Source organism: Asparagus officinalis, chromosome 8 (genome assembly GCF_001876935.1).
Source record: "Asparagus officinalis chromosome 8, Aspof.V1, whole genome shotgun sequence".
Lineage (NCBI taxonomy): Eukaryota > Viridiplantae > Streptophyta > Magnoliopsida > Asparagales > Asparagaceae > Asparagus > Asparagus officinalis.
In genome coordinates this window covers 62,675,852-62,690,188 of record NC_033801.1, presented here as the reverse complement: position 1 = coordinate 62,690,188, position 14,337 = coordinate 62,675,852, and the positions used below count along the sequence as shown (strand labels likewise).

The 14,337-nt window shown below is 37.1% G+C and overlaps 1 protein-coding gene across 1 annotated transcript in view; it reads left to right on the top strand.

Annotated features, from left to right (window-relative positions):
• LOC109820258 (E3 ubiquitin-protein ligase COP1-like) overlaps nt 1-14,337 on the top strand; it is a 28,788-nt gene that overhangs the window by 12,058 nt on the left and 2,393 nt on the right. Inside the window, 7 exon segments of the mRNA XM_020386385.1 lie at nt 4,567-4,722; nt 4,975-5,334; nt 6,304-6,461; nt 6,593-6,658; nt 10,499-10,577; nt 10,658-10,813; nt 10,914-11,012. Of these exon segments, the coding sequence (XP_020241974.1) occupies nt 4,567-4,722; nt 4,975-5,334; nt 6,304-6,461; nt 6,593-6,658; nt 10,499-10,577; nt 10,658-10,813; nt 10,914-11,012 (1,074 nt within the window).

The following is a 14,337-nucleotide window of genomic DNA, read 5'->3' as shown; positions in this document are numbered from 1 at the left end:
GCTAATCAAACGTCACAACAGTAATCCCGAAGACAGCAAAAGACTTCGGACGCGAGACTCAAAAAAGAGTATTCCTTCAAGGACGAAGACGTTCCAGCCATCTTCGAATCCCTCCTTGAAAACAACAAGATCAAGCTACCACCTGTCGTAAATCAGGAGGAAACTGACAATACTACGGATCCGAAGTACTGTGTGTACCACAGGAGGGTCCTTCATCCCACCAAGGATTGCTTCGCTCTCAAGAATAGCATCCAAACCTTGGTTGAAGCCGGCGTTATATCGCTCAATTAAGTCGAAACAAGACTCCGAAGAGTATAAGAGTATAAACTGCTTCTCAATCCTCCGACCGGTATAAGAGGTTAAACTGCTCCCTGATACTCCAACATGTATATGAGTCTAAACTGTTTCATTTCTTTCACGGGAAGTTCCTGGAGAATTTTTATATGTAATATTCTTAAGGATAACCCGGTCATGTAACTGAGTACAATGTCGGACCTAGTTCCACAAGGGAAGCTGGGGGTGGATTATTCATGTATCGGGAAGTTCCCGAAAGAATACCACGGGTGATATTCTTAGGGATAACCCAATCACTATAAAAGTGATAAGTAAAACATCCACATTTAAACTCTAAATGTCGGAATGTTTTCCATTATTGTTATCAAATTCACTAATTCTCATGAGTTATCTTGTTGAGACGAGATTCGATCCTTTTGACAGATTAATCTTTCCTCACAAAAATCCCCCACTGATCAAGTTAATTGACGGTGGGTCCACTAAATTTTCTGTCCGCCAATTCATGGTAATTTCCAAAGCTTGACGTGTTAAGTCCTGATTACTTAACGTCAAAACCCTTCATCAAGTGGCCAGTACAAACCAGTATTTCTACTGCTACTTGTATTCCACTCCCTTTGCTTTCAGGTCAAACCTATAAAAGTTAGGGCCAAAACCAAAATCCTCTCTCGATTCCTTCAACGAACGAGAGGTCCACAAATTGAGCGATCAAACCTTCCTACAGTTAGGATCGTCTCAAAAATCCCACTCCCACCTGGTCAAACCTTCCTACAGTTAGGACCACAACCAAAATCCCCTCTCGATTCCTCCAATGAATGAGAGGTCCACGAATTGAGCAATCAAACCTTCCTATAGTTAGGATCGTCTCAAAACTCCCACTTGATCAAACCTATAAAAGTTAGGGTTGCCTCAGTTCCCCCCTCTCGGTCAAAACTGTCGAACGGTTATGGCCAAAGCCGGGATTCCTTTTCGATAAACGAAAAGCTCTCATCCTCTTTCCCCTTTGATCAAACCTATAAAAGTTAGGACTAAAGTCGGAATTTTATTTTTTAGATCAGGTAACCAGTCCTATAAAGGATATGGTGTCAACTGATAAGAACTTCACCGAGTTTATAGTCCTACGTCTCCGCTCCCCACTCCCGGGAAGAAATCCACTATCACAACCGGGTTTTTGACGTTCATCCAAAAATATTAATGTTTACATCTCATACTATCAGTTTTTAACGCTCACCGATTAATGTTTATAATCACTCACAATATAACCATACCAACTACCACCTCAAATGTTGGTCTTCACGTATCGCCTCTCTCAAGTGCTCGACTTTACTACCTCTCACTAGGATTTACTATCGACGCCACTGTAGGCGTCTAAAATTGTCTAAGAGAGCCCGCACGAAACTCGAAGCAATGAATGAGCGAGTCAAGAAGATTCACCTAATCAGCTCGCGCGCGTCGCTCAGCGCACACACGCCATTCGACCCGTGCGCGTCGATCAACGCGTGCACATTAAATCAACCCGTGCACGCCGGTCAGCGCGCGCACGTCAAATCATCCTGTATGCGTGCACGTCAAATCAACCCGTGCACGCCGGACAACGCACGCACGTCAAATCATCCCGTGCGCGTGCACGTCAAACCAACTCGTGCTCGTCGGTCAACGTGCGCACGTCAATCAGCTCGTGCGTGTCGGTCAACACACGCACGTCAATCAGTCCGCGTGCATCGATCAACATGCGTATGTTAATCAACGCACGTTCGACGGTCGGTCTCGCGGCAAAGCATACATCTCATACTATTTGGGATGTAAACACTCGCCAGGTAGTATTTCTTTCCTGTTGCCTCATATTACAATGATATTTTTTATATATCGGTGAACTCGATGAACCACTTCGGGCAACCCATCGCAAGCGACGTTTGATCGGCGGTGGGATCGATACCATAAACCGTTCAAAGTGCCATGAGACCCATTTATAGATGTACACAGTAAATTGTTGCTCTAGGTTCCAAAGACCACAGCTCACACGCTGCAGGCACTACCAATGATCCCCAAAAGACAGGCTTAAATATACAAGTAATGAAAATACTTCTGTAAACTTCAGGCGGTGTAAATGGATGCTATTCTGAATCAGTTTGGGTTCAGCATTATTACAGTGGTAGTAGCAAATTTATAATTTATCCTCCAACTGATAAGTTCTATTTAAGTGATATGTTTTTTTCCTTTTTTTTGTTTGATTTTTTTGGGTATCTTTTATTGCACTTTAGTTTAACCAAGAGAAGGGACAGTTTGCGGATGATTGGTTTCCTGTCAGTTGTTCCTTTTTAATGGGTACTTTATGGTTTCTGACAAATTAGATTGGTTCCGGCTGTTCCGACCTGGTTTGATTTGAACTTGCCTGAAACTTAGCAGAAATAATATTTGAAATCGATGGAGCATAATAAATGCTACCAACCCGCTTAAAAAAAGTAGAAAATAAAATAAGGAGAAGTATTAACAAGTAGGAAGTCTTAACGTTTATGAAGTTCCCTGTTAATATTAGAGTGAACAAGAAACAAATGTTAAAAGTGATATGAACCCTGAGCTTATCTACACTAGGGAAAGGTAAAAAGACAATAATCGCGAGACGGCGAGAGAATGGATTAAAGAGGGGAGAGGAATCACCCAGGCTTACTTGCAATTGCCGCGCTGACCTCCCTGTTCCACTAAATAGTAATCTGATGAGTTATGATCAGATTGTGTGTGAGCCATATTTCGTAGTACTTTGTTTCTACTTAATGAAAGGTTAAGACCTGACAAAGTTGCAAGGCCAATCATATTTTTAATACCTTCTTGGGGTTATAAATTGGCTATTCCAACACTCTCTCTCAAATGGCAGGGGAACTTTTTCCTTATTTATGCTTTAAATATCTCTTGTTGTGCGATTGCCGTTCTATATGCTGCTTTCAAGAATATTCCACATCTGGTGCATTGTGTTGTTTCATTATTATTATTATTGTTATTTTATTTCAGAAATTCACACTCATAGTAGCACTTCAAAAAGTCATTATTGTTAAGTCATGTGTGTAATCTGCCCCACTCCTTACATACATATGCTTGCACACGTAAAAATAGAAGAAGCAAAGGAAAAACAAGTACTCGCACACACAAAATATGTCTGCTTTGGTTGAATCTGTATTTTAAGATCATGGACTATTCTGGCTCTAAACTCAGTAAAGAAATGTCCACTGCTAATTTTGTGAGACTGATTAGGTCTGGAAAATTGTTTAGTCAACAGGCTTCCAGTATCATTCATCTAACTTCAAGTATCATTCATCTAACTTCAAAAATTATGTGTATATACACATGCATGGAAACGCACACAGAAGCTTGCTAGCTCAACGCTCAATTTTTATTCTGGTACCTTGATAAGTATTTCTAGATTAGTAGTTGGTGATATCTCTCCAACTTGTATGCAGTTGTTGACTTAACCATCGGTGAACAAGATAGGTGCAATACTAATGTACAGCATACAAAATACCAGAGTAGTTGATAGTGCCTCTCGAAACTTAACGTTTATATCTAAGACATATGTTGTTGTTAGCTTCTTCTGGGATGGAATTCCAGTGTCCTTGGTACCATCTCACATTTTGCGAGCACAGTAATCTGCTACTATGATATTATCGTATAGTATTCGTAGGAAAATTGTTTCTAAAATTTGTGTCTTATATCACCAACTGAATAGAGCATTTGATGTGGAATGAAAAAATGCAGAGTTCTTGAGTAACTTATTGGATAAAGTAAAACTAAAATACAAGTATTATTGAAATTGCACTCTTCATTAAAAAAAAAAAACAGATACAAATAATGAGCTTCACACCCGGGCACTTCACATGCCGGTAACTCATGCCTAATACTAGCTGCAATTCACATGCAGGGTTTCTCACAAACATTTTTCTCTCCTTCTCAAATGAAAAGGCACGTCATTATTTATAGAACTAAAACAAAATCCCAATCTTGACTAATAGATAAATCAAAAAACACATCTTAACAAATTCAATCCTAACTAAACAGCAAACTCAGTTCCCTATTAAAAGAAAAAACAAATCCTCCAAAAGAAATCTTAATATAATCTTCATCAAATCTTTTGCATGATTCAGATCTGAATATGTCATGCATCGGTATTTTTTTTAGTTACGAAGAATTTTTTTTGGTAATAATGTCAGACTGTATCTCATTTGTCTGTCTAAAAGTGCTCCTGGATGATATTCCATGGACTTATATTATCTTTCATGTAGACAGGGTTGTGAAATGTCAATCAAGGACCTTGATAATTTGATTTCTCTCTTGGTGGAGAAAAAGCGAAAGATGGAGCAGCACGAGGCTGAGACTAACATGCAAATTTTGCTTGAGTTCCTACACTGTCTTAGGAAACAAAAGCTTGACGAGTTGAATGAGGTTGGCTCTCAAACGTGATCAGCTATTTTTTATATTTTGCCACACGCATTATATTCCACGAAAATGACATCTAGCTTTTTCTGCGTAGTTTTTCTTTTGTTCCCTTTGATGTATTGAACTTAACGTTTAGACTTTTTTGTATTGCATGTTTTTCATTTAGCCCTCTGCTGTCAGTGCAAGAAGACTGGTAGATTTTATAAAGATGATCGATGTTGCATAAAGACCATACTGATAGTGCTTGGATATTTGTAGGTTCAAACTGATCTACAATATATTAAAGATGACATAAATGTTGTTGAAAGACATAGAATAGAACTATACCGGGCAAGAGAGAGGTACTCAGTGAAATTACGCATGTTTCTGGATGATCCTGGTGCAACAAAGTTGTGGCCTTCTACTGTGGACAAACAAAACAATGTCCTCATCTCTACTTCTCGTAGCTCTCATGGTGGGACATGTTCAGGAAATTTTCCAGGCAAAAGATCTGAACTGAAGATTCAAGGGAACTATCAAGTACATCAAAAGAGAGATACTTTTAGTGGTTCGGATCCACAACATTCTCTAACTCAATCTGGACTTGCTGTAGCTAGGAAGAGACGAGTCCATGCACAGGTTGGTGATGGTAATTATGCTTTTTAGTTGCATTTATAGTCATGATCTATGATAGTTAGCAGTCTTTATAGAATCTCAGAAAATGACCTGCACTGCTAATATAAAATGCAGAGATATGTTTACTTTCATAACTGTGCATTGTTATTACTATTTTAAGTACATTGCCGCTTGATGACTATTCGTGCATAGACTAGTAATAAAACAAAAACAATTTAACCAGACAGTTTTTAAAATCAGATTTAAAAGGGGAGGTAAGAAGGGATGTTTTTGAATGCTCAAATTCAAATTTGTTGAATATCAAGTGATTTCCTAAGAACTAATAGATGATATTAATGGGCAAATAATGTGAAGTTTTTGTCCATTTTTAGGATCATGAATATAGATTGTTAGCCCTAATTGTTGATTCATGGTCATTTCACAGAGTTCTATTTTTGTTTCCAACTTTAATATCAGTCCAATTTAAGTGCTTTCCCTAAAAGAAAAGCAGAAGTTGGACTATGCTATAAGAATGTTGTGACCAATATTGAATGCATTCCAACTGTGACTCTGTCATGGTTGGTTCACCTGATGTTCAGCCTATCAGTGAGCTTGATCTTCAGTCGCATCAGACTGAGTATATCACATAGTCCGGCAATGGTCACATGAAAGTATGATTGGTTTTGCAAAACCTCAGCAAGAACAATCCTGGACCTTTTCTCTTCATTATGCTACTCTTTTAAGTATCTTATTACCTTTAGCCTGTCTGTTCTTTGGGACTGAATAGATCAGAATTCCTTAAGCAAGGTTCTCTGAAATTTGAAGTTCATTTCAACATCTTTGTACCTGTAAAACATTTCATTGCTCTTCCAAACTAAGATTATTGTAAAGCAGACTTTTTAATGATACTAAATGTGCAAGTTCAACTTCTTCCTAGTTTCCAGTCATTTCATTGATTTGCATTTTGTGAACTCCTGTTTAGTTTTTATACAGTTTAATGAGCTACAAGAATGCTACCTGCAAAAGAGGCGTCATGGAGCTAGCCAGCCACAGAGGCGAGATGATAGAGATACAAAAGCCCTTAACAGAGAAGGATATAATGGTGGTCTTGAAGATTTTCAGTCTGTATTGACCACATTTACTCGATACAGGTTTTAACAATTATCAACATGCTTATAGAAATCTGTTGTGTCCATTTTTCTTCCTGCTGTTACATTATTACTTCTAACTCTCGCATTATTATTGGTCTTCTGTTGGTCTAATTCGTAATCATTTGAACTAGTCGTCTGCGTGTTATTGCTGAGCTTAGGCATGGGGACCTATTTCACTCTGCTAATATTGTGTCGAGGTTAGTATTTGTCACTTAGATTTATTTTTTATTCCTCATTGGTGATATTTCAGTTTTCATTGTTCTTGCTTATATTACTACACGACTTGTATTTTTCTGTAGTTCTGCAAATAGTAGTGTGCATAGTCATATTGGTAATTTCATAAACTGGCACTGAGCCTGTCTGGTAATTAACCTGATATGTTTATGGACCTATTTATCATGTGTAGCTGTTGAAAAACGGTGTATATGGCCTTCGAAGTTTTCTTTGTTGCCTGCTTTAGGCAGTAGTGAATCGCAATTTAATGATGTATCAGAGATTTTGGAGATAATTCTTTTAACAGTTGTAGTTCTGATGCTCAATAGTTGAGATAAACTACCTTTTCTGCCATTTATCTTCAAGTTGTTTGTTAGACTCCTTTTTTGTCTACCAACGCAGGTGGATCATGATAGATCCCTCTTCCAACATTGGACACAAATATCTGAAACACATTTCTAGTGTAAGGGCACTAACCATACTCAGTGGTGTTTTGGTAATCGAAATTATGAAAAACGAAATCTTTGATAAGAAAGCCTATTGCTGGTAAAAGCTCAACAAGTTCCAGAAAGTAAGACAATCTGAGCTAAAAGAAGTTTGGGTCCCCTGAATGTTATGTTTTATTTGCCCTTCTGTTAATGTGTGACTGAGGTCACAAGCACCAATTTGAAAAAGGAATGCCATTTTGTTGATCATGTGTTTTACAATTGTTACAGTTCTGAAGTCTCAACATCAAGGAGAGAGAGGTCTCATGAACTTCTATAATTTAGTTCTCCAATGACTTCACAAAGAATGAAATTACAACCAAGACATTCGACTGTGGTGCAAGACTAAATTAAGAGCAGGACTTTTATTTCATGTCCATGACCTACTGTTTGCGAGTTGAACAAATCCACTTCTTCAAATTTTTTCTCCACTTAGATGTATTGTCTGCAGATTTCTTAGGGGTTTCTTATCCAATATTTTGTGGGTCATTGAGTGAGGTGCATTAGGTCCAATTGTTAAGTCACCAATGCTTCCAATTGTTATGTCACCAATGTTTCAGAAGTGTCTGCCTGGGTGCTTAAGTGGGCTTCCTAGGCAGCCAGAAGGCCTTGGCCTCTTTTTTCTGATCCGATTAAATGGTCAACTATTCACACATACTATTCTTTGATAGAGGAAAGCAGATGCAGTCTCTCTTCTATTGCTATGCCAAAATCTGATAGTTGCTTCACTATAACTTTCTTTTTATATTATTATGCTGTTGACTATCCAGTGACTAAGAGAATATTTTGGGAGAGGATATGAATTGGTGGAAATGTGTATATTTGGTACAAATTAGTTGACACATGCTTACTGTACTAGCCTGTATAGTAGCTATCAGTACAAATTAGGTCTTGTTATTTCCTTTCTTTCAAACATGTATTTCCAATGCTATTGCATTTATGTGAGTGGAGCCCTTGCAATCTGATGCTGATTGGTTAAACAGTATTGGATTGAAAAGCTTTATGTGACTTTAGTAGCTGTAAACATTGAACCCTTATTTTCTCCCTAAGAGTTGAGAGATTATTGTCATCACGACTGAAGATAACTTATTTGACTAAGTACGGCCACAGAATTTATCCATATTACTGACATAATAAATCCCCATGCCAGTAATTAGTTTATGCACAGGGGCACAGTGAATGCATGTATGTGATGCGTGACTCTTGAGGTCACTTGAGAACAATACAAAGATTTCTTTTTGTTCCAGAATCCTTGTTGGTGTTTTCAACTTAATGCAAGTCAAGTGGGGAAAATCCTCTCTATATCCTTGCCAGTAAGAATCAACTACAATTCGCACATGCTAACATCAATTATTTTTAGGTTGCCTGAAGTTTGAGAATACTACTGCAGTTTGTTTGCCTGTAGTATCGTAAGTTTGTCTCCTTGATGTTGGTTTCATTGGCATGATTGTACTTTGTTGAGCCAATATGTACGTATCTTATGTACCTTCATGTTGGTTCTGGGCTCTTTTGCTATCAAGTTCCTTAAAAGCATCACAATCTGAGGCATATGTTCCTTAAAAGCATCACAATCTGAGGAATATGTACTACAAAATAGAGAGCAACATATAGAGTATAGTTCTGTACTTTCTGTGATCCGTAACCTTTTTGAGGTGGATTGCTCAATTGCCCCCTTGCATCCCTTGAAATTTCCATCTTGTCACAAGTGTTGTAGTGCAGAATGGGACAGCTGTCCTTCATGAACCTTGCAAGTACCATCTTATGACTGTAGTCACAGTATAATGGGGGTTGTTACTTGTGACCTTGCATTTATCCTATTGTCACCAAAGTACCGTTTATATTTCGCACCTTTTGTGATTGGCTGGTCTGAGTGTTGTAACACAGCAGTTTCTCCAATTTATTTTTCAATCGAGTTACTCATCTCCATACAGAGTATGAGTTTAGGTACTCTGATTTGATTATCTTAGTGGTTGTAGGATATACTCATTATCGGTGTTCTCCCATCCATTGTTTTAAATATCCCCGCCATGGCCCGATATATTGCCCGATATATCCTTTTACAAGGCTTGTGGCAATCAATATGGTCTCTAAATATCCTTTACCGTTTTTTTGCTATTTTGGGTGATATATCCCTTTATGGCCAATATCAGCCGATATGTTGGCCAATATAGCATTTTATATGGCTTCTCAAAACAATTCACCGCGTTTGGCAATATTTGGGCGAGATATCATGATTTTCCCATTATATGGAGTGACATTTTGGCCTAAAAAATCAGACGAAATGCTGCAATGTTGATTTGTACTTTTGTTTGTTTTACAAGGTTGATTAGTGATCCTAAACATATATTACTTATATTTTCTATGCTTAGATTTTATTAAGTATGTTGAAATTACATTTTAGTGCATTATAATATAGATGCAAATTCCCGTTATGACATTCTGATATTTACCACATACCTCCGATATTTCCTCGATATCCGCAAACCCTGATATGAATTTGGCCATATGATATTTCCCCGATATTTAATATTTAAAACCTTGCTCCCATCTTAGTATCACTCTCCTGAGAAGTCCACATAAATGGGCTGTTGACAACCTTGCATTTACCATCTTACCACCTTAGTCACAGAATAACGGGGTTATTACTTGTGAGTTGTGACCTTGTCTTTACCATCTTGTCACCAGTGTCATATTTTTGGCACCTTTTAAAATCGGCTCGTCTAAGTGTTGAGACATTCATTTTCCATTTACTGAACAATGGTGTTACTGATCTCCATACGTAGCGTCTTAGTTTAGGTACTCTGATTTGATTATATTAGTTGTTGCAGGATATACTCATCATGGTTTCTCCCATCTTCGTATCACTTTTTGCAGAAGACCACATAAATGGGCCACTGAAAACCTCATTTATAAGCCTGTTGCTTCTCTCCTTGACGCCTCTATATCTTTCTTTTTTTGGGAGAACAAGTTAGCCTGGGACAAGTGCGATTAAAACCAGAATCCTCTTGCACATTGCAAAAGAATTTACCATTATGCTAAAATGACACTTATGACATCATCTTTTTTGGCATCCTTCTTCCTATCAATGGCTCAATATTGGCAGATTTTCAACTCATTAGCTCGTTAGCAAGTTAATTTGTTGAGTTAAAAGTTCCATTTCCCATATTTGTGGGATTATATAGATTACATCATCAATTAATATTTGTAATTATTTGTCGCTATCCATTTGGAGAATCCACATTGTTATTTTAATTCCTTTATTTTTGTTATTTTAATTCCTTTATTTTGTATCCTTCTGCTCAGGTAAATAATATCCACCTTAAATCATTGTCTGTGCAGCATAGAATTTGATCGTGATGATGAGTTCTTTGCTACAGCAGGAGTTTCCAAACGAATTAAAGTTTTTGAATTTTCAACTGTAAGATATTTTTTTTTTTGTTATACATGTCAATGCAGATTCAAACTGTCAAAACTTATTTGTTTGTTCATGCGTATCAGGTTGTAAATGAACCAGCTGATGTACACTGTCCTATTGTAGAGATGTCGACAAGATCTAAACTTAGTTGCTTGAGTTGGAATAAGTACTCAAAAAATATCATTGCAAGTAGTGACTATGAAGGGATAGTAACTGTTTGGGATGTAAACACTCGCCAGGTAGTATTTCTTTCCTGTTGCCTCATATTACAATGATATTTTTTATAACATCAGTGACTTATTCTGCATGTTACAAAATTTTATGTTTATGAACCCACAGATTGTGATGGAATATGAAGAGCATGAAAAGCGAGCATGGAGTGTTGACTTTTCACGGATAGAACCATCAATGTTGGTATCTGGAAGTGATGATTGCAAGGTAACCTTGATGAATTGTTACTTTTATATGATAGCTGCAGAAATATAATTAATTCACAACCAATCCTTATATCTCACCTCTCCTTTAGTTTTTAAGTTATGATATTGTTGGCCTTTTTCGTTATCTGAGCAGCTTATTGACGAGGATCAATGTTAAAGACTGCTCACTATGTTACTTGTCTATCTCTAACCCCACAAAAAAGGGGTCGTATCGAGCTACCGGCAAGTCAGTAACATGCTCTGCTGCTAGGGCTCACAGCAGTTATAATGTGTTGTTTTTACAATAGAGATGAAATAGGAAAACTCAAAATATTCTCCTAGTAAAATTATTGTTTTTACAATAGAGATAAAATAGGAAAATTCAAACTATTCTCCTAGTGAAATTAGGACTTATAAGTTCCAAGATCTTCTTGTTCCCTAATCTGCATCATTATTTCAGCGGCGATTATCCAAATATATGCAATACAGAATGATTGAAAGAATCAAAAGTTTCACGTATCATCAGTTCTTATTTGACTACTTAAAGGTTTACATGCATGTTGATTAGTGAGGAGAAAGTTTGTATAGTTTTTCCACCATCAAGATCTAGGATCCATTTCTTCATCGATAAATTAGCAATCTAAAGTGTTAATTAGAAAACCGCCCTCAACTATAAGGGCGTCTCAGAATATCCCCCTAGACCCCCTCAACTATGTTAATTTGAGTAACCCTTTGATTATGGGGGTGTTGTGGATAAAACCCAACTTTGAAAATTCTACTTAAACCCCCTCGGCCCTCACCTATAGGGTGTCTCACAAAACCCCCTTGATCTTTTACATTTTTCTTAGCGAATTCCCTGACCTCGTTACTTCAAATGTAAAATGACCGAAACACCCTTGTAATAAAGAAACTCGTTTCGGTTATAAAGAAACCTTCAACCTATGATAAAGACCCCGACCAATTTACAACAAAATTTCCCTTTTTATCTCCTCTCTTTCTCTCATCGTGCAAACATCCTGGGCAATTTTGTTATGGTTGAGGCTACTTTGGTTTCTTCTAGTCACGTGCTTGTCACATGACATCTTAGACTTAATATTGCTAGTTTTAGGTGGTTAATTGAGAAAACTTTAGGGGGGGTTAAATCAAATTTTCAAAGTTGGAGTGGGGGTAGGGGGAGGGGATTATCTACATCACCTATAAACTTGACGGAGAGTTCACTCAAATTAAAGTAGTTGAGGGCAGGTTTTCTGAGACACCCTCAATGGTTAAGGAGAGTTTTCTAGAATTAACCCTAATTTAAACGCAGAATTTGATAATGTGTCAATGTATACGTTAACTATCCGCATTAGCTTCTTTATGTGTTTGTATCCAATTCACCAGTATTTGTAACAAGCAGTTTTTTTAGAAATTTTTGAAAAAGACTTTGAAATATTTAATTAGCAAAATTACCAAAAAACTTATTTAACTAACAAAATCGACCAATTTCTAGTCACATCAGTACAATTGTACAATTGGTTGAAATTGGTTGGTATTGCAAAATATGATATTTGGAAAAAATACGAAACTGGTAGTCCCGTGTAATTAGTTTTCTTCACTTACTCGTGTTTCTCCTCAACACCGAAATTTTTGCCAAAAAAATATAAAACTTTTGAACCAACTAATTAAAACTCAAGAATTCTAAAGGACTGAACACTGTGCCCAGATTAGTGGGTGAGGGATTGGGTATGGAAGTGGAGTTAGGTATGTTCATAGTTGCATGGAACCTGGTTCGTTCTGGTTCACGAGATGGGCACGGGAGTGTAGTATATGCCACCCATTAGGAATCGGATACGCGGGGAGTAGGCTTATACGGTACACCAGGAACGTGGTGCGTTTTAGGTTTAATACTTAAATGTAGGAGTCATAGGTTTTGCAAGAGTCAAATTTAAGAAATATGTTAGTTGATGTTGATGGTAAAAGAACTTTGAGAATCATGTTGCAATCAATGTATCCATACATGTTGCAATCAACGTATGCATATTTTTTTCACATTTTTTTGTAATTCTTGAAAGAAGAGTTTTTTTTTAATTTTAGTTGGTTTGAATTTTAAATCGGGTCTCTAGAGTTGGTGAATTAGATCATATTCCATCACGAATCCAGGACGATTGTGCTCGACTTCTATGGGTTTGTGTGGCCCTTATAAGATAAATCGCGTCTTTGATTTTTTTTTTTTTGTGGTGGGTATCGGTGGGCCTCAAAGAAAGATTGGAGTTTGTAAGAGGTGGGTGGCCGCGGCGGATCCACTTCACCGAAGTGGGGTCACGTAACTCTACTTTGGTCAAGGATGTCTAAGACTCTTTAAGTTTGGGGGTTTCTCAGATAACTTCCCTTACTTTTAAAATGTAACAGAACTCCCTTAACTTTTGAGATTCTCAGAAAACCTTCTTCAACTTTTGATGTTTTTAAAAAAAAACCCTAAAATTGAGAACCATAATTTCCCTAGCAAAAGATCTCCCTGTATAATTTTATCCATTCCCATTGAAGTTGTGGTTAACATCGTTAAGAGTTTTTTTTTCTCGAAAAATGTTGAAAGTTTAAGGGAGCTTTTTGAAAACCCCCAAAATTAAGGAGGGTTTTGTGCAGTTTGAAAGTTAAGAGGGTTATTTGAGAAACACCCAAATTTAGGGGGGTTTTCTGCAATTTATTCACTAAAAAACTCATCTTTCAATTCAAGTTCTTAACCTGAACTAGTGACATAAATTGAGAAAGATGTATTTGATAATGTTACTAGTGATGCGATTATGTATTTTTGTCAAAATATGAAAACTTGCAGGGGAAATTGTAATAGTTTTTTAGATTAATACCTAGCGACCACTTTCCAGAATTCTAGATCCATCACTGTTGGGTGGTATGCGTGGGCCCCACAAGGGAGAGATTATTCTTTTTTGTGAAATGATACGTATCTCAATGCCAATGCAACACATGATGTTCACAACCAATTATACGGGACTAGTAGTTCCGTATATTTTAAAGATGAAGTTTTGCAAAATTGACTTACTTTGCTGGATGCGCTGGCATGGGTGAGAGTTGGTCGATTTTGCTAATTAAATATCTTTTTGATTGGTTTTACTATTTAAAAATTAAAAACGATCTATTTTAAAAAATTACTCCATTTTCTCCATCTGAGACTTTGGTCATTGAGTCATCAATAACATCACCATTGTTTTTTAAATCTTTTGCTGTCAAAACTGGATTCATCAGAAGAAAAACTCCATATTTGTAAGGCTTTGACAATTCCATACTGAGATTCTGTTGGAAATTAGATGTCTAGATTGTCTGTTAACTGTGAGCAAGAGGTGAGCTTGGCC